At 52.8% G+C, this 23893-nt stretch overlaps 1 protein-coding gene across 5 annotated transcripts in view; it reads left to right on the plus strand.

Moving 5' to 3' along the window:
- Positions 1-16752: 16752 nt before the first annotated feature.
- NTRK3 (neurotrophic receptor tyrosine kinase 3) overlaps positions 16753-23893 on the plus strand; it is a 209110-nt gene continuing 201969 nt past the window's right edge. For 2 of the 5 annotated variants that reach the window (XM_062630676.1, XM_062630692.1), the window contains exons 1-3: positions 16753-16832; positions 17744-17978; positions 18616-18878. In XM_062630676.1, coding sequence (XP_062486660.1) covers positions 17937-17978; positions 18616-18878 — 305 coding nt within the window. In that variant the 5' untranslated portion in view covers positions 16753-16832; positions 17744-17936. Of the gene's footprint in view, positions 16833-17743; positions 17979-18000; positions 18219-18298; positions 18497-18615; positions 18879-23893 lie in introns of those variants that run through there. The other 3 variants (XM_062630667.1, XM_062630685.1, XM_062630703.1) reach the window with 3 other exon arrangements.

A 23893-nucleotide genomic window follows, 5' to 3' on the forward strand; every position in this document is an offset into this window, starting at 1 on the left:
AGTAACAGCCTTGTCCGTGCTTTTCCTTTCTTCCCCCTGACAGCTTGACAACCTAACAGGAAAAATGAAGTCAGTGAAGGGAGAAATGCTATCAGGAGCCCCGTGCTAAGAGGGCAGACAGGCCAGATTGGAGGAAAATGAGAAGCTGTCTGGACTAATGCAATCATTTATCACATAATCTTCCTCAGCACTTGGGTAGGGAGCCTGGCAGTGCCTGGCACTTGAAGGAGACTCTCTTGGCCCCCAGCACCCTGTTCCAGTTGGTGAGGGCTGTTTCTCCTGGCTTCTCCAGGGCTTGAGGTTTCCCTTTCACCATCATGCTTGTCGTACCTGCCTCATCTTGCTCTTGCTGTTGCCTCCTGCATGCTTCCCTCCTCCCCAGAACCAGACTGGGTCTTACATGGCTTTGCTGTGGACCCTTTGTCAGAAAAGATGGCACGTTATCAGTTCATTGCTTGTGCTAAGACATTTCATCACCAGGTCATTTTAGCTGTGTTAGCCACTCGCCTGGAACGTGAATTTACTGCTTCCTCATCCCTGGCCATAAAAAGAGGCATTGCAGAAACAGCACTGCAGAAAGGGGTTGGTATGGAAGTGCTACCAAAAGGAAGCAGCAAGGGAATTTCACTCCCTGCTCATGTTGCATCTTAGGGTTTGCTCTGTGTTTGGACCATATGTGACCCACACCCCAGGGGAATGGCCGGACATCAAAGGGGGACTTGTGGCGAGGATGAGCTCATTTGTCCCTCTGCTCGACCCTTCCTGTGAGGCAGGGGGGTGGGAGCTTAGTGACCACCCAACAGCTCCTCCCCAGCCATGGCTGTGAGCATATGGGGTAGGAACCCCACCGGCTGCATCTGCACTGCCTCCATCAGGATCCGCTCTTCCTCCTCTTAAGCTCTTCCTTCTCTGTAAACTGGAGGAAGACTTAGGCTTCTCTTTAGCCCATGAATCCCCTGTGCTTCCCCCATGGCACTCAGCACCATTCATGGAATCATCTCACACTGGGGATGGGTTACCGGTGAAGTTCACATGCAGAGTTCCAGTGCCACACTGTGGGACCCGGATGCCCACCGAGCCACTGCTCCTGCACCTTCCCTCTGTGTGGGCTTTAGCATTAACGTCATCTTCTGGATCTCCAGGGAAGTGGTGATGTGCCAAACCATGTAACTAATTCCTACAGGCCTGTCACAGATGGGCACTTAGCTGTGTCATTACCAGAGCTGGCCACAGGATGAGAAAGCGACTTTGTCACTGCTCTCAGGCTTTGTTGTTTGTTTCTTTCCCAAGGAAAACCAAACCTTCAAGCTCTGGAGATGAGGGCTGGTGTGCCGGGCACTGGCTCAGGGATGGGAAGCACAGATTCACATCCTCTATCTACTTGAATTATTTTCCCTCCTGGACACTTCAGTGTCCCATATCCCTAATGCTTCATCTGCAGACCCATTCCCTGGTGTCCTCTCACCTTTCCTGGCTGTGGAAACCAGGAAACATTTCAGCTGGGACAAAGCTTTCAACAATGTTTCAGCCAGGTCCAGCAGTTATTCCTCCTTCAGGCAGGAAGGACCCCTTTATGTGTCCAGCTCTATCACCATGTCCTCAACATCCCTTTTCAAAGCAGCTTCAGCTTATACTTTTGATGGGGAGCTGCTCTTCTCTGAAATATCTCTGTGCCCTTTCATCCCCTCAGCACAGCCCAAATCCAGCTGGAATAGGTGCCACAGCCCTCCTGTACATGATGAGGTCCACCTCAGTCAGAGCTTAGCCACCTCCAGCCCTTGCACTTCCCATCCCCAGAGCCATTTGTCACCCAAACAGCTCCAGACCCTCCTTCCCTCTCTTCCAGAAGAGCCATCAGGAGGAGGATCGACAGTTTCAGGAGAAATATGGATATGAGTGGCACCAATGGAGCATCCCAGGGCTTTCCAGTATTAGTTCAGGTCTGAGGCAAGGAGGAGGTCTTGCCAACAAGCACCCCATGCTGAGGACCCACCTGGCACATAGCAACAACATCCACTTGTTTCCTGGCTTAGCAATGGAGAAGCAAATTTCTTGGACTGCTGCTTCCTCCAGGAATATGGAATGTTAATTATTATTAATGACTCCCCATGACTTTTATTATTAGCCATTCTAATTAATTGGATTATTACTATTTCCTCTCTTCTAGATGCCTTGGGGCAGCGTGTAGAAGTAGCAGACATGGCTTTCAATACGAAAAAGGGACAAGAGTGAACTCGTGATGTTATTTGGATACTACAGAGGCAAGCAGAGATCTGGGAGACTTATCTTAAAGGGGATGAGATGGGCAATGCCAGCACCAAACCCTCCATAGGCTGGATGCTTCACTTCAATGCAACTTTTCTGCTATTTTCCAGCTGTAAATATATAAGACTAAAACTAGTCCTTAGTCCCAAGACTCCTTAGCTCCAAGTATCTGAACCAATGGTGAGTCCTTATAGGTAGCTGACCAAAAAGTGCTCCCAAGGCTAAATCCAAGAGAAAACTGGCAGCAGATAGTCTCTGTGCATGGCGTGAGCGTGCCCTTGTCCCCAAATCTTTGTCCCATCGCTCAATCAGCCATTCCATGGAGCTTCCCAGTCTACCTACGGCTCACAACGGTTCCTCCTTGCCCTGAGCTTGGTGAAACCTGTCATTAAATGCATGGCACAGCACTGATTCACCAAAGGCAGCCCTGAAGACAGGAGAGGCGTGCATGCAGGCACGTGCTCGCCCGTGTGTGTGTGTCCACCAACCCATTTGCTGTTTAGGTGTCAGAAATAAATTTTACCACTGGAGTCTGCAGCATCTGATTAGTGAATTATTCAGTTTGGAGATTGCCTTCGCCGTGACCTCATTAGTAACCCCGAGGTGAGCGGGACGCATTAGACTAACCACCAGGCTGTCACTGAGGAGCAGAACTGGGGCATTAAAATGGATTAAAGTGCTTTACCAAGAACTGCGGCACAACTCATGGAGGAAGAAAAAAAAAGACAAAAGGGAAAAGAGGGATAGAAGGGGGGAGAGAAGAAAGAAAGAGCAATAAAATAAACAAATAAGCCATCCTGTTAAGCTGGCAGCCTGAGCATAAACAGGCAAGCAGGCAGAGAGGTGCAGGGGCCCCAGTGTGCTGGCAAAGCATGAGCCTTCATTCCGAAGCCAGGGCAGGGCTGCGGTTGGGAAGAGGCATCTGCAGGGTGTTCACTCTCTGCTTTGCCAAGGAAGCCCAGTATCTGCTCAGTTAAACCACCCTTAGGATGCCAGCCAAATCCCCCCTGGCAGCCCAGGACAGCCTCCTCTTTTTGACACCCATTAGGCTGACACCCAGCCTTGGACCTCCTCTTTGATGCTGGGCGGAAGGAAGGTCCTTACATGGATCTGACCTTTTAGTGGCGGGGCTCATGGGGGATCCATGCTGCTGGCTGCAAGCAGGAGGCTGGTGAGGGTATGCATACATCTCCCAAACCTTCCCATGTGTCAGACCTACTCATCTGACATGGGGAGGAAGATGTGGCCCACAGTGACCATTCAAGGACCCTGGTGAACCCCTCAAAGGGGACGTGATAGAGAGAGGAGCAAGTGAGATACCCCATTTTGTCTCTTCCTGATGAGCCTACAGAAGGGAAAGGGGGATGGGTTTGTACCATGCTCCCTCAGGGTCAGCTATTCTTTCCTGGGGGGAGGCATCGGCTGTTGTGAGCAGCTTTCATCTGGGGATGGGCCTGGTGACTGATGTGGTCACATTTGTTTGCTCAGCAGCAGTTGCAAATAATGGATGCTAAAAGGCTTTGTGGTTCATTGATGGCCATGCTCATAACCACACACTCTTCATCCAGTTCTGGGGAAGAAATGCAGCGCTTTCCATCTAACTTCTCAGGTCCTAAGCCCTGCCTTCGACATGATGTGGCCTTGGTCCTTTCACTGCGTGCACAAGAAACGCTGTTGGTGTGAGATACTTACTCCAAAGTGGTAGCTGGACCCTGTGACAAGATTGTCCAAAGGTCTTCCTTCTTCTCACCACTGTGGCTGCCATAAGCCTGGACATGCACATGTGGCATGGGACCCAGCCCTGCATGAAGTCCCTTTGTGGTAGTGCCTGTTGAGTATGTTTGCCTCTCCCACTTCTTTAGTGACAGTACTGGGAGCACTTTATTGTCAACTCGCATCAGGGCCAGTCTCCAAGAGGACACTATGGGATTCCTCTATGTCATCTGGTCCTCAGGGGCATGGTGAGCTCCCAGGTTTCTTCAGTGGAGCCTAATATTTGCTTTCTATCTAGCTTCATCTGTTCAGCTTGGCCCCATCTGTAACTGGGGAGACCCCTATAATACTTTCCCCATGCTTCCTATTATTAGTCCTCCATCTATCCCAAACCATCCATCCCAGACCACCCATGCACCTGGACTGATCTCTGGGCCAGTGTAGAATTGGGACCTTGTTTTCTATCTCTTCTTCTCCACAGGGTGTTGGACATCTGGGACTATCCAGAGCAGGGCTGTGTTAGCTGACCCCTCACCCTGCTCATTTTAACCCATCAGGCATGCCCTGGCCTCTCATGGGAAGCTGTAAGGGGACCAAGGCATAGGCAGGGTAGGACACAACTACCTGAGGTTTGTTAGGTTTTATTGTCCTTATTTTATTACACCTGAATGCTTAAAGAATTTTAATTGAATCGATTTCAAACACCTGGGGCAAACAAGCCACTCAATATGAGACAAGCTGAGAAAGGAGCAAACCAGGCTGTTGGTTCCCAGGTCTTTCCTGCATCCTCCCACCAGGCAAGTACGGGAAACTTGTTCCTTTATTGCTGCTTAATAATATATACTTATGCACTGTGTATCCCAAGCTATTTGCATTGTCAAGTCATGTGCATTGACGTGGAAGCTTTGCCTTCCCTTGTGTTGCTGCTGGTGTCATCTTCAAGCATTTGCCTAACAATGACTTGATGAAGCAAAGGGAGAGAGCAAAAATGGATGGAGGAACCCAACCAGGGCTCCCTGTCACCAACCTGGGAATTGCTGGGTTATGTTAACTGAGCATCTAGCAGGGAAATGCCTTCCGCCTTCAGTTAAAGTAGCCAGATTGGATTTGTTCTAAAGGCCAACCAAATTCCACTCCACTGATTTCTAGGGCACTTGTCCTAGTGGCATTCTCATCTCCCACTGCCTCAGCTTATCCCCCTACAAAAATTAATCAACTTAAACCAGAAGAAGATGCCATACCAAATAAACAGGACACTCCTTGCGCTTCATCTCCCTTTTTTGCAGCCAGCTGGGCTGCCATGGACACACAGGGATACACAGGACCTTTCCCAAGATTGTCACCATTGTCACAACACCTATCTGTCAGGTTTGTGCCTCTTGACAGCTGAATTTGGAGGCCGGGCTTGTAGGGTGAGTTTGAAGAACAGGCTTGCTCCCTTCTCTTATGCATGAGTTAGCTGCTTCTATCTTGTGTTTCCTGTGGGAGCTGTTTGCAACCCACATTTTTAGTGATGAGCAGAGATGCATGTTGTATCTCCTCTCAAGGCTTCTCCCAGCCCTCAATGCTTGCTTAATTACCTGGATAAACCCTTCCGGCTCTCTGGGCAGGGACACCTCTAGTGAATCTCCTTGGCACTGAATTATCCATAAGTAACTTTGCTCATCAGCACAGATGGATTATTCACTGGACTAAAGCTGGGCCTTCTTCACCCACTCAATAGAGATGAGCGCTCTGAAAAGGACCAGCCTGAAAACCACTGCAGGACAAGAGCCTCACCACACATTACCTACGCCCCAGGCCAGCAGGCGTCAGCACACTTCCCACAGCTGATGTCCCCTTAGCCTGTGATCTGCACTGCTGGCCCCAGAGCATCCTCTTAGGGTGGCATCAATCCCTGCGTGTTTTGCAGAGCAAGGCTGGAGTTTTCTCTTGGCCATTTGTTAAACAGCTGGAGTGCTCCCTGTATCCAAGGAAACCTGCCTTAACCTGCTGCTTACAGAGAGGCTTCAGCAAGTTTCTCTCGGCTTTCCTTGGTGCTCCCGGGGAAGTCCATAAGGGGTGATGTACCTGCCTTGCTCTTGCACTCCCAGTCTCCCACACTCCCCGAGCTTTGGGAATTGAGCCTGCATAGAGCAGAATGGGAAAAGCCCTGATCTCCCCAGTTTTGTTGCCACTTGGTTGCAGTTTCACACAGAGGCAGAGCCCAGAGGCTGGTTTTCTGCTTCTATTTTTTTTTTCCTTTCTTCTTCTTCCCTACTCCCAACATTTCCAGTAGGCGAGGTGCAGTGTAACCACCCACCATGGAGATGCTCTGTGCTGTGTCTTTCACTAGGGTCATGTGTGGGAGCTGAGCACTGCCAGGAGAGATGTGGATGAGGCCTTGGGAGGAGGTGGAAAGGATCAAAATCCAGGAATTCTGGAGAAGCTGGGAGAAACCTGTGGGTTACGCAGTGCCTGTGCCTGCAGCTGGGACCTTCCTCCTCTCCCCCAAAGCGGGAAAGACTGCAAGCATCAGGGACAGCAGAGAGCAGGCAATGCTCTCAGGTTTCTTTAGACACTTTCTCTTCCACTGGCTCATGTTTACTCTCTGAATGTGCCTGTCAGCAGCTCCTTGCCCTGCCAAGCTGCGGCTGCAGCTCTAACCCTTCCCAGATGCTGTATGTCTCCAGAGGGAGAGCAGCTCTCTATTCTGCTCTGCAGCACCTGAATCCACCCCATCCCATCCCATCCCATCCCATGTGATGCCGTCAGCATTCCCCATCCTGCATCCGTTCCCCCTGCTTTGTGCCTGCTGTCCCATCTCTTCAGCACTCCTCCAGAAAGCTCACAGTTCAAAAAATTCCCCTTTCCTTCCCCAGTTCTGCTGCTTGGGAGCTGGGTGCAAGGCAGGAGGGTAGGAAAAAGCCATAACCCTGTGGAGTGGAACTGAGCTCATGCTAGGGATGCAGGCGTGGGAGAAGGGAACAAATCCAGTGAAGCAATTTGGCAGAGAAGGGCTGGGGGCCATGGCAAGGTTTCCCCAGGCCCAGGAGCAGCATGCCAAGGTGAGCAAGGAGAAAAGAGCCTCTATCCCCTCCCTGTCCCCATCCAGCTTGGCCATTGCATCCCCAGCCCACTGGGTTCATCCCTGCTGCTGGGTAGCATCTGGCACTGTCATGCTGCTTGGTTTGGCTCTGGCACTGTTTCTCTCTCTCTGCCAGCGCATCCCCCAGCATCTCCGGGAGGTTAAACAGTGCTCTGGGAGCCAGAGGCTGCTCCTCTCCCTCCAGCAAACCCATCACGCATGGCGCTGTAATGGCTGGGCTCTGCTAAAAGCCTCTGCCTGCCCAAGCTGGAGCAGGGCTGGGCGCTTTCCCAGGGCCGGGTTAATGCTGCGGCAGCTGCAGAGGGCAGCTATAAGTGGGGTTAGCATTCCCCGAGCTCCCCACGCTGCCGGGGAGGTTAAACTCCTGCCTTGGCCTTGCAGGAGCTGGTCTTCAACTCAAGGCGAGAGTGACATCGCTTCCTGCTCTCAGGTTAAGCATTTCTGTTGCTTTCCCTAAGGTGGCAGTGCGAAACCCGTCACTGCAGCATCCTCCGGCAACCCAGTGTTTAAGCTCTGCATCTTCCCAGGTGTCCCTCTCCTCCCAAAGCACCCAGCACTGTGTTTTGTGGCTCCCTCCCCATCCATGCTGTCCAGCCTGGCCACAGTCAGTGCTGGGGAACCCAGAGCACCGCAACACCAACCACCACCAGTGGCAATAGTGGTACCCAAACAAGCCTGGGCAGGACGATGTGTTAGGGGTTGGCAGAGAGAAGCAGCTTGCAGGCAGAGCTGGGAGGGCTGACAAGCTACCAGGGTCTGGTCAACAGGAGAAGTGATGATGGGGAGGTAGAGAAAGCTCTGGAAAAAAGAAAGAAAAATCTCGATTTTCCACTAATAGAGAGAAATAAAAGTGTTACTGCTTTGTGTTGGTGTGGGGAAGCTTTAAAGGGTGATAAGAGGGTGTCAGAAAGCCTCGGAGGCAAGGAAAGCACACTTTACATGCCAGCCTAGTGTTTTCACTCCTAATTTGCAGGATCTCTCCCCAGCTTTGCCTGCCTGGTGCAGTTTGGCCCGTGGCTATCCAAAGGACTAGTGTCCTGCAAGGGCAGGTCTCTGCGCCCACGGAGCCCCACTGCCACCCTGTACCCCTGATGCTTCTGGATGCCCCAAAGTGTCTCTTCTACCTGCAGAAAGACCCAAACTCTTCTAGAAGAGCTGGAGTGGGTTGCTGACCATGGATCCTCTGGACTTCTAGGGTACACTGACCAAAGGAGGTTAAAAATGATCTGGTTGGCAAGAATACCCTGTAATTTCCTCTCTGTCTGATCACAAAGTACCCCCTTAGGAATGCCAGACAGCCCTGGGCAGCAGTCACAGATTTGGATTTACTTCTGTTGTTCAGACCAAACAGCTGCTAAGGGCGTCAGTTATACAGACGTGATGATGTTGTCACTTTATGTATCATTTTTATTTCATTGCTCTCCAACGTTTGTAATACCCCGGAGCTCAGAAGCTTAAATAACAGCTCTCCCCATATTGATTTTATCCTTTGCCATTTGGCGCTCGTTCTTTCCTTTCCCTTCAAGTTCCTATTTTCCAGGATTTTATCCGAGCAACATCCCTCTCTGTGCTTGGACATGGATGTGGCCAGTGGGACATGGCAGGGGAACAGACAGCACCAGGACAGCAGTTCTCTTGTGGTCCTCCAGAGATGGGGCTGGTGCACACATGATATTGCAGTGCCTCTTGGACTCCTCCTTACCAAAGAGAAATGAAATTAGTACTGAGACTATAGCCCAGTTGCCGTAACTCTGAAGGAAGTTGTGTTTAGGATCAGGGTGACCCTCTCTGGCAAGCATTGGGATGGAGCGAGCAACCAGATGGTGCCGAGGGAGTTGTTTCATAACAAAATGTGTTTCTTTCTCTCTGGCACCTTTGAAGCGACCACTCAGTCTTCACATGGATCCCCCACAGTAGGTGTGCTGCTGCTCAGCCCAGGGCTCCCATGTCTGGGCCACGGGACTTGAATGTTGGACTGTATGATCCCTTTTGCTCTGCCTCAGCACTGCACCTGCAGCTCCTGCAGCCTGGCTACTCCAGTTGGTACGTGATGGTGTGTTTCATGTGCTCTCCCTGCAGGATCAGAATCTAAATCTGGGTCCAGAGATCCCGGAGCTGCCAGACCCCTGGAATAGCCTGCTCCATCCTTTCCAACAGATCTTATGAATCACAGAATGGTTAAAGTCGGAAAGGACCTTAAGATCATTCAGTTCCAGCCCCCTGCCATGGGCAGGGACACCTCCCACTAGACCATGTCACCCAAGGCTCTGTCCAACCTGGCCTTGAACACTGCCAGGGATGGAGCATTTATCACTTCTTTGGGCAACCCATTGCAGTGCCTCACCACCCTCACAGGAAAGAACTTCTTCCTTATCTCACCCACCAAAACACTTTGTGTTGTAGGTGGGGAGACAAATAGCACCTCCGGGGGACCTCCAGGAGGACACGGGGAGAAGTGCCCCAAGAGGAATGAACGGGGATGTGATGCTGGAGGCACTGAAATGGTGTGGGCTTGTGTCAGAAGAAGGAGCTCCCCTCCAGCCAGTGTTAATAGGCAGTAGGAGGGAATATTTATCTCAGCTTCGTTAGGTGGTTCTAGCATCTAACGAGGGAGCAAGGGGAGCCCTGTAGCATGATGAAGCAACTGCTGCTGAATCTGCGTGCTCAGTGCAGCAGTGTCTGTGCACGCAGACAGGTCAGACTGGCACAGCGTGGTCTGGAGGCTCAGCTTATCTGTCTTGGTTGTACAAGCTTCCTTTAGATAATCTGTCCATAAGCAGCTGATGATGATGGCTGATGGACCCACCTCTGTCTTCCTGAGAAACTGAACTTTGTGCCCAGACGCTCCTCATTGCAGCACAAGGAAGAGCCTGGTGTCATTTTAGCTCTCCTTGGTCATTTCAGCTGTAGGGGCCATCTCCACACTTCAGCTGTGTGCAGTGTTCTGTGCATTTGCAAAAATAAAGCGGTCCTTTAATATTTAATCACCTATTAGTCACTTTTATTTATTTTACTCAGCTGAACTGCATCACAAGTGTTTCAGTGATCGCTCTTCACACTGGAAGCTCTTTGCTGGAGGAAAACTCCCCAGTGTTTGAGATTTTGGACCAACTCAGGCTCCCCTGGAAGCACTGCAGTGGTCTGTCTCCATCCCTCCCCAGGCTATCCCAGGAGGAGCAGGGCTGGCAGGGCTCTGGTTAGTGCTGCTGCACCGTCAGCGGTTGCTGTGTTTGGCTATCACAAACCCCAGCCTTGCCTGGCAGGGGGAGCGGGTGCGGAGCCAGAAGAGGGGGGAACGGGAAGATGGGCCCTGGGGACCCCGTCCCGCTGAGAAGGTGGGTTATGTTTCACATTAGCTGATGCTCCTGTGTGGTTTCCAGCACTAGCCCAAATGCAGAGGCTTGTGGCAAGCCAGCTCGGATATGCAGTAGGCATAAATCACATCATCCAGATCTTTCTCTGTAAGGATGAGGAAAGCTTCTTATCAGACGGTGTGGGGAGATGGGGGGAATTGCTCAGTGCTGAGAAATGCCAAGCAATGTGCTAAAAATGTGGGAAATTGACCTCTTTTAGTAAAACTAAGATTTTTCTGCATTGCAAGATGGCTCTTGGGCTTTGGCTTCTCTCTCTTGGTATTAGAGCAGGGATGATATGAGTGCCAGTGCAGAGGACAAGATGGCACTGCTGCCCGGACATCTTCAGGGCTTGCTGGTGTCCTTCTCTGCCTTCCAACCCTGGCAGTGTGTCCCAGAGCTTGACTTGCTGGTGCCTGTCACAAGCCAAAATGACCGGAGGGATCACTTCCCGCTGTAGGATGCTCTGTTGTATCTGGAATTGGCTGGGCAGAAGTTTGGCAAGTTATTTGGCATCTTGAGCTTACACAGGTGAGCGTGAGATAGGTAAGGCTGCTTTGGGGAAGGAAAAAGACATGGTTGAAAAAGGAGCCAGGCAGGAGTAGGCAAGCAAAACTGCTGCATGTTCAAGGAGACTTTGTGCCCACCACACTGCAGGCATGCTCATGCACATCACCTCCAGCCCCTGTCTGCATCCCTCTTTTCCCGCAGGTGCCTGCTTCCCACATACATCCCTAATCCTGCAATTTGCCTGCCTGTTAAATCACACCCTCCTCCTCCTGATCCTCCATTTTCATCCCTAACCTGCACCTCATCCTCCTGCAGCCCCTCATCCCTTTGCAGCCCCCTCTTTGCTCACCCCACACGCTCTCCCTGGAAGGGCTAAAATAAGCTCTACCTGGAGTGTGTTCAAAGGCTAATGTACATCCTGCCTTAATTATTGATTTGCTTATTGCAGACACTTTGGCAGGACAGTCGCCACAGCTCACACACCAGGCTCCTGCCTTCCCTTCGCCTTGCAGCTCACGGGGGCTGAGGACAGTGTTACAGCAGTGACCTGAGGACCATACGCCCAGCTTGAGGGCAGCATCCCTCCATCACCACCAGCACACCCAGGGTCTCTCAGGTTAACGCCTGTCAAGCCCAGCCCTGTGGGAATGGTGAAAGGATGTTCCAAAACCAGAGCCCCCCAACCAAACCTTCTCCTTCCCCAGGTAAGCAGAGCTCGTGGAAGCTGTTTCCCATAGCAAGACCCCCTCCTGTAAGGTGGTATCAACCTCCAGCGTGTGTCTAGGAAGTCTGGCACAAGGGATCAAAACACGATTATGCCATTGAGCCCCAGCTGCTGTCATTCCCGGGTGGGAGCGATTGGATGCTGTGCATTAGTGGGATTGTTAACGGCTCTGCAAAGCCCTTGTTGAGAAACAAGCATGGCAGCACCCAGAGAGAAGGGCTCAGAGGCACGGTCCTGCTACTGGGGCTGCAGTCGCTTGTCACCCTGTGCTCCAGGAGCTCTGGCTTTAGGTGATGCTGGAGAGGCATCAAAGCAAGAAAACACGGCTGCCACCAGGAGCATCCTGCTTTTCTCCAGAGTGGGCTGAGGTGCCTGGGACACAGCATTTTGGGGTCCTGTTTGCTCAGCCCAGGGCTCCTGGCTAAGCCAGGCTTTGTGGGTCATGGTCCCTTTGGGTTCAGTATGGCCACTTCTTCCTGCATGGTGGGTTGAGGGTGGGACCAGCTGGCTCGCACCCATCATGGGATGGGGACATGTCTTGAGTAATTTGGGATTTCGTGATTCCCTTGGTGGAGCAAGAAACTATTTCAAGCAGCTGTTGACTCCACTCATCCTTGGGATTTATTTGGGAGAGCAGCACCCTGCAAAAAGATTTTGGTGAATCAACAAAGAGTTGGTTGTAACAGTTCTTCCCTGCTTAATCCTATGCAGCAACTATCCCCAAAGTCAACAGAGTCTCCCAGGAATGAAGATCTGTGAAATATCTGGAGGCATAAACAGGCCAGGGAGCTTTCTCTAAAGTGATTCCATTTCCTCACAAGAATGGATGGGGTTTGCAGACCCCGTGTGTAGAGAAGAGATGAGGGTGAGGAGGAATTGATTCTCCAGTGAGCTGTGATTCAACCTGGAGGCTTGGTAGGGCCCCAAGATGAGCATTGTTACCTCTCTGATGAGGCATGTGTCATGGCCACTCTTCCCTTCACACTGTTTCCCCCCCAACATCCCAGCAGCAGCCTGAGTTTCTGTGAAGCACAGGGCAGTGGGGAGGGATGCTGCTGCGGGTACCTGCCCAGAGGGCACGGACATGCGGATGGTGCGCTGCAATGCAAGAGAACAGGGTTTGGCATGGATGTAGCTCTTCCTTTTGTTCTTAAAAGCATAGAATCATAGGATCATGCTTGACAATAAGCTAGAGGGTTGGAGGTTTTATTTTTTTTAATTAATTTTGATTAGTTTTTAAATCTAAAGCAATATTTCTTACACTGGTGTCCTGCGTTACAGGATGTTCCAGGAGCTCTCTCACCCCCCTGCAGTCCCACATGCTCCACTTGCACATTCAAAGACTGAATTAGGACCGAGGGGTTTTTGAAAACACAGGGTTGGTTTGGGGGAAATCATAGGGGAAAACATGAAGGAGACCTCTGTTCCTTTGTCCTGGCAAGGGCTGTGCCTGTGACTGCACAGCCTGACTGCTCACATCATACATTTTCTGACTGGTGCCCACAGCCGAGTGTCTCTGTCAAACACCCCGGGAGACGTGCAGATGGCAGGGCATCAGAGGAACAATGCCGGGACTATAATTCCCCTTATCTGCCTGCAGCATGGCCATCTCGGGTGCCTCCTGGGACCCCTTTGCAGCCCCCTCCCCAGCTCCTTACCCAGCACTGCCCTCAGGCTTTGCAGCCTCAGTCCTCATAGAGCTTCCCCACCCCACTATGAGAACTGCTTCTCTTTGCTCTCCATAAGGATGGACCAGCTCTGCGCAGAGCATCGCTGGCAGATCAAAGCCCTGCCTTGATGGTGGCTATAATCTGCTCCCCCTCCTATTTGTTGGGCTTTCCAAGACCTTCATTTCAGTCTCTTTTTTTTTTTCTGACCACTGCAGACACCCTCCCTGGGCCATCTCTTGAACATTACAGCCATGACCAGACCTTTTTCCTGGCTAGACACATTAATTCAGGAGCTGCCGAGGTGGGAGATCAGTTCAGGTCCTAGCAACAAATGCAAGCACAGCAATATTTGCTACCTTTGTGAGGGCTATTTCTAACCTCACTTCAATGTTTTCTCCTCAATCTTTTGTTCCTGTTTACTTGAGCTAAGGGCTCCTGGTTAGATGCTTTTCCCCCTTAATGGCCTCAGAGAGTTTACAGACAGGACATCTGCTGGAATGGCTTCAGTCCTGACCTTGTTCCCACATTCCCATAGCATGGGCAAGGACAAGCCAAGGTTGGAGCTTCTTATCACCAGCTGCTCTCCATCCACCACCCCAGCTGAGACCTTCACCTTTCATCACACAGCTGTCGCTGCCCAAATATGATTGCACCATATCTCCTGCCTCTTTCCATGCAGGTTCCCTGGGGCCAGGCTGTGCCATGTGCAGGATGTGACCTTCTGCATCTGTGAAGTGATATGGGCATCAAATCAAAAGCTGCTTCCAATCTCTTCCCAGGGCAGTGGGCATGAAGAACTTTGCTTCGGGAGCAACACTTTTGATGCTCATGTGCCTGCATGGCCCAAACAAGAGGTAAATGCGTCTTGGCCCTGCTGGGGCTGATGTTTTCCTCCTGCAGCCTGCACCAGTGATGCCATAGGGGATGCTGTGCCCCAAACCAGCCCTGATGCCCTCCCTGAGAGCTGACAGCAGCTCCTGGGTATTTACCCTGCAAACTGGACCCTCTCCAAAACTGCACTTCTTGGGGTGTCTCTGCCAAGGGGCACATGAACCTGCAGCCAGATCCCCAATGCAGGGGATGAAACCCTTTTCCCTGCCTTTCCCATCAGAGCTCACATCCTTTGTGTGATGCCAAGCAGCAGCTCTGCCTGCCCAGGGGCTGGCTGCCTTTCAGAGGTGTACAAAGTGGTCCTGCTATAGACAGATCCTTCTGGATGAGAGGGGGGCTGGAGAAATGTCAGCTCATCACTTTCAGTGCTCAGCAAGTGCTGTTCTGGTAACAGGGAGCGGGCGGTGCAAGCCTCAGTGCAGGCCTGCGGATCGATACAGAGATCAGAGGCAGGAGCGGACGTTGGAGCTTATGATGACTGAGCAGATATTGGACCACGGATCTCTTTCTGGTCATGCCCCAAAGGGCTGTTTTACTGGGCCTGAGGGGAAAAGTGATGTACTTGGGAGCCTTTCCTTGGGAAGTGGGGTGACAGGAATAAAGGCTGTCCCCAGGGGATGGCCAGCACTAGAGTGTGACGCTAAAAGCAGCTGTGTAGGTGGGAAGAGCAGAAATGCAAACAAAGCAGCTGCCTTCACCTCTGTCCATGGCCAGGAGTGCCCTGGGCACTTCACAGCCCTGCTCCTTCTTCTGGGCTGGGGTTTTGGTAGCAACTTGTGTCACCGTGCAAAGAGGAGATGGGGACCTCTAAGCAGAAGAACTGGTGTCCAGTCTCAGCCAAGTGCATCCCATGGAATTTCTGGAGGGTCTCGAAGGCCAGAGGGAACCCAGCCCCAAGCCCCTGTGGGGCAGAGTTCTCACAGGAGGCACTGATTTCATCCTTCATGGGGATGCTTCTTGAAAGAGCAATTTGCCAGCATCCCTCAGAGCAATAACAGCAAGGCCTTTGCTTGAGATACTATCTCTGCGCTCTGACAGCCCCATCACTCATGCCCTGCTCCTGCCTCCCTCTTCCACAGGAACAAGAGTGAGGGATGGAGGCAGGGATGGCATATTCCTGCCACCAACAGGTCCCAAATACTCCAGTCCCCTTTTGGGTTTGGGTGTGGAAGAGGCAGCACTGCCCTCACTGAGCGTCATCTTCTGTCTGTCCATGGACCAGTGAGGGTTCAAGCAGGGGAAGCAGGACCAGGGGCCACCCAGCCCTGGTGCTGGGTGAGGGCTGGTGGCCCCTCTACTCTCTGTGGCAGGGACTTTGCTGTCTGCAGTCTCTTCTGCCAACGAGCCCTCTATCCCCCCTGACAGGCTGCAATGGGGAGGATGAACAGCCCCCTGGTTTCTTCCTTTCCTTGCCTACCTTCCGCCTGCCCTCCCAGCACCCAGCTGGATGCTCCGGCTCCTCCCATTCCCCTGCTTTGCCCGGCCACGTTTCCTCTGCAAGCAGTGGCTTTATCTATTAGCGGCAGAGGAAGCTGTGGCTTGGCACTAAACCTCCTCCTCATCTGCTGAAGTGGGGCTGCCTGGCACCGGGTGGCAGAGTGGGGTGTGCATGTCATGGGGATGAGTGGGTTCCTGCATCTCCTCACCCAGGACAGCCCACATGAGACCTCCCCAGCTTGCTGTGGGTTAAACCTCGTCTTTGCAAGGAGAATTCAACCCCCAAACCTCTCTGGGTGAATCTGTGCTTTGTTAATTGTGCTCTGCTCCACACCAGGGAAGGACCCCACATCCTGGGGGATGGAAGGACATAGGGTAGGCTGCCACTGGGTGGGCACCAAGCAATGCCACCCTAGCACCAACAGGTTCTGGCACTGATCTGCCGACAGGAGAGCCCTGCTGTACTGTGGGACTGAAGTGGGTCCTTGCAGTGGATGTGTGCCCCCAAACATGTCCCCACACTGTGGCCCTGTGGTGATATACCAAGGTAGGCTGATGGCCTCACACTCATATCACACGTGTTTGATGTCAAGTGCCATGAGGAGGCTGTGACCTTGCACCAGCTCCAGTATAAAGGAAGCTCTGGTCTTGCCCCAGGCACTGGTTCTGTGGGTAGCGTGACATCCCTGTCCCCTGTACTACTGAGGGATGAACCCACATGCTGGCTGAGCTTTTTGGGGTGCCCAGCGTTCAGCAGGGACATATGACATAGTGTCTTCATCAGTGTCTTCTCCAGTCTGGTTGCAGTGCTTAGCCACAAGAATGGCATCTGATGTATGTGGGGAAACTGAGGCAGGGAATAAAAATACACCTGGGTGTTTTCCTTTGGTGCCTTCCCAGCCACAGTCTCCATACAGATGCCTGATAATGGGAGCTGCTTCTTGTGGGATTCAGGACCCACCAACTCCTCTGTGCTCCACTTCAGTGACCTCTTTGGATCCAGGTGTTTTGTTTCTGTCATTTACAAGCAGGTGGTGCTCAGCAAGAAACCAATCCTCGCACCTTGGTATATATCCTTTAATTGAATGCACTCACTTCCTTTGGGGACTCCTGGCAGGAGAAGCTGTGATGAAGCTACCTGACACCCTGCAAGCTCCTGTGGGAGCAGGACTGATGCCCAGGTATGCACAGTCTCTTGCACATTGTGGGCTGGCAGCAACAGGGAGGTGTTCCCCAAGCATAAACCCTGTTGGGATGGGCCCCCATGAAGAGGGATGGGCACATAAAGTGTGGTTGCAAATCCTCCCTGTGGCTGCTTTTAAATTTTCCCTCCTTTTATCCCCCCCAAATCCCATTGCCCCTCCTAGATTAGGATGACTTGAGGTGCTTTTCAGAGCCTGGACGTGCTGCTTCACTCTCTGCCTCTCCTTCCTGTGCAAAGCCCGGTGTGCTTGGTAGAAACAGACCCTTGAAATACTTGAAGTCCTACACCTGTAATTCCTCCCTTCACCCATGCTCTGCCTGCAGCACCATCCCTTTATCGCTGTGGCTCTGTGCGGAGGAGCAGAGACATGGAACTATTGGTGTTGGGGGGCTAAGGCATGCAGAAAAGCGCTGGAGAAAAGCAGAGCAAATTAAGCAGAGCTCTGATCTGCTTGGGTTTGTGCTTGCCAAAAATGCACCATGCATCTTAATTCGCTCTGCTGTTCAGCTCGCACTCACTGCTCTCCTGATGCCATTTCGGTGCTCTGAGCTCAGCCTTTTCAACACTTCAGTCTTCCTCTTTCAGGGTGGTTTTTTTTGCATGTCTGATTGCAGAATCTGCTGCAGGAGGGAAGGGGAAAGCCAAGGAGGGGAAGGGAAAGGAAGGGAGAACAGGAGCGCCGGCCCTGGGTGCTCCTGCCTGCGCTTCCCGGCAGCCGGCGGAGCCCCCGTTGCATTTTGGAAGGGGGGGATTTGCTTGTGTCTTTTCTAGAAAGTCCCTCCTGGGTGCTCTCCAGCCGCTTTTTTTTTTCCCACCCAGCCTCTCGCTGGGATCCGCTAAAGAACAGAATACACGCTGTAATCCACACTGGGGTTTATTCTCTTCCAGCTCAGTTTAATCCTTCTTTCCCCTCCACCCTTGCGTCCGGATTGCGGAGGGGGATGAGTGTGTGTGTGTGAAACCCACCCAACAGCCCCACGAAACGCAGCATCGTCCTTCTCCAAATCGCCGAAAGAGCCTGAGGAAGCCGGAGCCGAGCCAGAGCCCCTCCGCTCTGCCCCCAGCGCAAATTTAACCCCCGATGCAACTTTTCCTGCGCCGGAGGGGCTCCAGCAGCGCTGGGGTGCGTTATTCCCCTTTCTCCCCTCCCTCCCCTCCATTGATTTTAGCGGAGGGGGGTGGGGAATCCTTTTTATCGCAGAGCCCGGCTCGCTTTGCAAGCCTTCCTCCTCCTCCTTCTCTTCCTCCTCCTCCTCCCTTGCTTTTTGTGCCCGCCGCAGCAGGGCTGGCCAGCCCGGGGGAGGGAAGCGATGGGAAGGGGAGGTCACCCCCTCCTCTTTCGCTCTGTGTGTTTTTTTTGCAGGTGTGTCAATTTTAATTCTGCCCAGTAGGTGGGACTTGGTGACTTTCGCACCGGTTTTGTTATTTATTTATTTCTTTATTCCCCCCCCCCCCCCCCCCCCCCCCCCTTTCCCCATTCGCCTCCCGTTGCAATCCTCCGGAGCGGCTGGCGGGGAGCGGCGGCCGGGCCAGCATGCATCCCCGCCCGCGGCCGCTGCCCTAGCCGGGATTACAGCCGCTCCGAGCCAGCTGCCAGCATGATTTCATCTGCTGGAGGATTTTTGCATCTGATCGCTTGAGGTTTTGTTGTTTTTCTTCTTTTTCTTTTTTTTTTCCTCCCCCCTGTCTTTGTTTCCTTCCCCCTTTTCCCCCCCTTCCCCTCCCTCCATCCCCCCTTTCCTCCTCCTCCTCTTTTTTAGAAGCAGCAATCGGAGATGGATGTCTCTCTTTGCCCTACCAAGTGCACTTTCTGGAGGGTATTTTTGCTCTGGAGCATTTGGGGAGACTATCTGCTTTCGGTGCTGGCTTGCCCTGCTAATTGTCTTTGCAGCAAGACAGACATCAATTGCAAGAAGCCGGATGATGGGAACCTCTTCCCTCTCTTGGAAGGGCAGGATTCAGGCAGCAGCAATGGCAACACGAGCATCAATATCACGGACATCTCAAGGAACATCACTTCCATGTAAGTGGGGGTCCCCCCCGGGCTCTCCCGGGGCTCAGGTACCCGCGGTATCGCTCGCTGCCCCCCGAGCTTCCCGGCTTCCCGGGCGGAGGAATCCGGCTTCCCTCTTCCCCCCGCTCCCCCTTTTCCCCAAAAATAAAAAGCCCAGCAACAGTTTGGCCAAGGCTTAAGAGGAATAAAGTAAATGAGATCCGATTCCTTAGCAGGGGAGAGAGCAGCAGGCAAAGATGCTAAAGCTGCTGCTGCCTTTAACTGTTTGCTTCTGCAAGGGGAGGGGGGGACGCCACAGCCGCACACATATTTACCCAAATTGGGAAAGAAAAGCAAGTTCTGAGCTGCTTGTTCTTTTTCGAGACTTTGGATCCGGTTAGAATGTCTTGTCTTTTTATACCCGCACAATAGAAAATGCTCCTTCCCTGCCCTGGCTGAGCGGATCTGGGGTTCTGCGGTTTCCCCTTCGGAATGGAAGGGAAGGGAATGGGGTGTGAAAAGGAAAATAGGACAGTGCGATGTCCCTTAAGTAGCTTATTTAACTCGTATTGTTACGATTGTGAAGCTCGCCGGTGGTGCTGCGACCGGGTTCGTAGCGGGGTGGTGGCGGTGGGGAGAGAGGCATCGGAGCAGGGGGATATTTTTAGTTGAGCACTTTGCGTTTGTTTGCATGCTTGTTTATCTGGAAAATCAACTCCAAGTTGCGTTATCCTTGTTTGGAGAGGCAGTTAGCAAAGCCCATGGTAATCTCATCAGCGTGGAGTTGAGAAAGGAATATATTTTTCTCCTGAATCCATCATAGTGTGTGTGTGCAGGAGGCGGGGGGGGGGGGAAGAAAAGATCCTCATCCCTTCCAATCTCTGCTCTTTATTTTTCCAGTACATTTTTGGGTGTGATGAACTCTGAGCCATTTCATTATTCTAATGCTAATTGAAATGTGAGCATTTAGGGATATGTAGCCCCCAGAGCAAGTTGCCAGTGGGAGTTGAGCTGAGAAGAGGTGGAATCCTTTATATTCTGGCAGTTAAATGCAGCAGGGTTTGAAATGAATAATGGAGGGTTATTTCTTTCCCCCCCATCGATGGCACAGTTGTATGGAGGGAGAGGGCTGTGCTGGGGCTCTTCCGGAGGCTGTTTCATTTGGTCACAGTGCAGTTGCAGCAGAGCCATAGAGTAATTGCAGTGCCTCTTTCGCAGCTCTGCTTGTCACCTTTGCTGGCTAAAGATGAAGGGAGCTGCTTTCCCCACTTGCTTACAGGTTCGTGTGATGCCCAAGCAGGTTTTCAGCAGGTACCTGACCCTAAGCCCCTAGCCCTACCTTCACCTTGCCACCAAACCTCTGCAAACCTAGCAGGAATGGGCAAAGTAAACGGGAAAACTCGTACAAGGCTCCCCTTCCAATAGCCCCATATTTATCCTGCATCGCGGTGCTGGAGGGTGCTCCCTCTGCGATGCTGGAGGGATGTGGGTGATGCTGGGGAAGTCAGAAACTCGTGTTGTTTTTATCTCTGCTTCCCCCCCCCCCCCCCCCTTGTGTTTGCTGTTTGTTGTGGTTTGGTTTTAACCCTTTGAGGGGTAGGGAGCAGCAGGAAAGGGTTTGGAAAGCACCAGCGTGAGCGAGTGTGCGTTGTCAGATGCATGCATACATCTGAACTGTTGCGGGAGGTAGCATTACATGTGTCCTTTGTGCCCAAAAAATGTCTTTACTGCTTTGAAATTGAAATATGCTGATAAGAGGACTGTAAAAAGGAAGGGAGGGGGAACCCAGTGGACAACTCCAGAAAGGGAGGTGCTGGGTAATTTTGGGAGAGGAGCTGCTCTAAGTTGTGGAAGGAGGAGAAGGTGCCAGTTTTTGCTGGAATTTGTATGCATCTCTGCTCCACACTGAGCAAAGCACGTTCCCTCACCCCCTGCATCACTGCTGGCCCTAAGCTTCCTTCCTCAGGCACTGGGGGGCTGAGGAACAGGACTGGGGTGAATCCCAAAATGCCACAAGGGTCTGAGACTGAGCACGAGTAGAAACTTTCCCCAGGGGTCTGTGCTTACTGGGAAGACAGCAGTGGTTCCTGGGGCATGTTTATGGGAACAGAGGGATGGTTTGGATAGGGGAGCAGCTTCCTAGTGAAAGAGTCACTGCTGGGAGATGGGGTTCATGCTCTTCCATGGGAGACATCAGGTCCTACACCCTTCCAGGTTGATGTCAGGCCTCTCTCCTTGCCAGCCCCCATATCATGTGTTCTGGGTGAGGAGTGAAGCAGACCCAGCCTGGTCATCGCTGAATCACTCCCAGCATGTGGGTCTGATTTGGCTGGGCACTGAATGGTGCTTCCCCCAATTGCCAGGCTCACTGGGGCTTGGCTTCAGTAGGCAGCTTGCTCCATTTCTGGGCAGCAAGCAGGCAAAAGCACCTTCTCCCACTGGGCTGGGGGGTGAATAGGGATGGCTCAGCCCTGTCCCTGTGGCCAGGGGATTTGGTGCTCCAGCGGGATCCTTCCCTCAGGCCCTGGGGAAGGTGATGTTCCCTACTCCATCCCGCTGCTGGTGAAAAAGCAGATGGAATGTGGGGTGGTGAAACCGCCCTGGGGCCCAGCAGGGCTTTATTCGTGTGTGAAAAGACGAGCTCAGCTTTGCTGTTAGAGGTTGGGTAGAACTGATGAAGGGCTGCCAGGGCCCATTTCAAGGGCTGGAGAAAGAAGGCAGTGTGAGCTGGCTTGGAGGACTTGTCCATCTTACCCTCTTGAGCCAGGGCAGACCCCTCCATGCTAGCCCACCCCACCCAGCACTGGGGCCCAAGCCATCAGGATCTTTGGGTTGTTTCACATCTTGATGACTGATGAGACCCCTGAGGCAAGGATGATGGAAGGACAGGACAGCCTATAGCAGTTCCCATAGCAGGGCAGGTCAGACCTATGTGTGCCTGCAGTGTGGTGCCCATCATTGAGCCTTCTGTTGCACTCCTTGAATGGTTTTTGCTCCAATTGCTGCTGCTTATGGTTTCCCATCCTCTGAGTGGAGCAGCCGTGGTCAGGTCTGTGTAGCTCCTGCCCTGGCTGAGCTATGGGAGATGGTGGCACACAACCCTCATGCAAATCCGGGCGGTGCCAGGTTAATGGTGAAGCAGGGGAAGGGCAGGAGGTTCCTGCCCTGAGATGGAGAAGTTTGTGTTGGCTGATGTCCCTCTGCCCTTTCTTAGCCTACCCGAAACATGTCCAATTTTGGATCGCATCCCTGGGGATGTGGCTCTGTACACAGAGATCCCTGAGAGCTGCCAAGGGTCCTGTCTCAGCTGTGGGGCCAGCTGGACTTCCCCCATCCTGATTTAGGTGGAGGATGACCATGGGGCAGTATATATTCATGCCATTGCTTCTGTGCAGCTGTGTGGCCTTTGCTGTGTCCCTAGCCAGATGTGACTGCTAGGGTAGCTCCAGCTCCCCCTAACCAGTCCTCACTCTCACAATATGGGGCTCCATCCATTGCAAGACCTCCCTAAAAAGACCACATGCACAGGGAGAACTTTGGTCCTGGATACCCCATGGCACAAACCCTCTTCTGTACATACCCACGTGTACTGAGCAATACCCAGAGGCCGTTCACCACTGGATCCCCAACCATGGCACCATGGGGTGCCCGGGCTTGCCTTGTGGTGCCGTGTGTCGGGGTGCCACGTGCCGGGGCAGGACGGGAGTTACCCTTCTGGCAGCGTGGGCAGTGCCTGCGTGCGCCGGCACGGCGCGTGGGGAAGGACAGACGGAGGAGTTTGCCATCTGGGCCTCCCTACTTCTCAGCTGTTGCTATGGCACTGCAGAGATGCTGCCAGGCAGGCGGCAGTGGCCTGTGTTTGTCACCCCTGGGGTCCTCCAAGATAGGAAGATGTCCCCGGTGTGAAAAGCCTTAGTTCTTTACCCAGCCTTACCAGGGGAGAATGGGATTTCTTATGGTAAAACACCCTTGACGGGTGAATTTGCAAGGGTTTATCTGTGCAGCTTGTAGCTGCCTTCGACGAGATGAGATGAATTCAGAGCAACCCAAGAGGAGGGTCGTCACGGAGCACTGTGGGATGCAGGATTTCATGGTCTTGCTTGTGCAGCCTAGGGGGGAAGCATCTTGTTCCCTCCATAGACAAGGAGAGCAGCCCTATCCGCTCCTGCTTTGTCCCACCAGCTGACGGCAGCATCCGCTCCACCGTGGGCCCGGCTGGGGGTGGGAGAGCCACGTCAGAGCCGGGTGCTGTGGGTGAGCACAGCGCAGCCCCCACTCGCTGCGGGAGCTGGGAGCATGTGGTGTGGGGGAGAGAGGGGGGGGGTGGCAGTGGCAGCACCCCTTCAGTGCTGGTGTGGGGAAACTGAGGCACCAGTGATGCCCATGTCTGGGAAGGAGGGGAGAAAGGGCTGGCGTCTTCCTGAGTGCAGCAGAACTTGCTTTGGCGGCCCATAAACAGCCAAGAAGGGGGCTGCTGTGATGTTCGAGTTGGTGATCGCTTCAGACAACAGGGAACAAACTTTTCCTCTCTCTGTGAGCCAGCCAGAGTGTGCCTTGTGTGCTGCTGCTCTCCAGAGATGAAGGGCTTTGTAATCCCAAAGCCTCCCATTCCATTTCCCTGTCCCAGAGCCTTTGCTGGGGCAGGAAAATGATCCGCAGGGATCATTCAAAAGGCCCTTAATTCAGCCCAACTTTATTTTGCAGGGCTGTTGAACAGGGTGGCTGTCCTGAAGGATGTTAGGATGAGGAAGGTGGGTGCGGCATGAGGCTGTGGGGGCAGAAGAGGATGCTGAGATGTTTGGGACAAGGAGGTGGGCTGAGACATGGTCTTGATGCTCTAGAGGTGCTGTAAGCCAGGAGCACTGATCCTGACTGTCCCACGTCATTCCCCTTGCATCAGGAATTGGGTCTATGGTGTGTGCTGCCCTGTGCACCAAAGCAGCTAAATTGCACTGAGGTGCCCAAGGCTGGGGGCATCCTCTGGGCTAGCTGATGGCTCCTTGTCCTGTTCTTATGTCCTTTTTCAGTGCTGACCAGCTCTGGTA

The sequence above is a fragment of the Pezoporus occidentalis genome, unplaced genomic scaffold (assembly GCF_034315485.1).
Source record: "Pezoporus occidentalis ecotype Australia unplaced genomic scaffold, CSIRO_AGI_Poc_V1 ctg11, whole genome shotgun sequence".
NCBI lineage: Eukaryota > Metazoa > Chordata > Aves > Psittaciformes > Psittacidae > Pezoporus > Pezoporus occidentalis.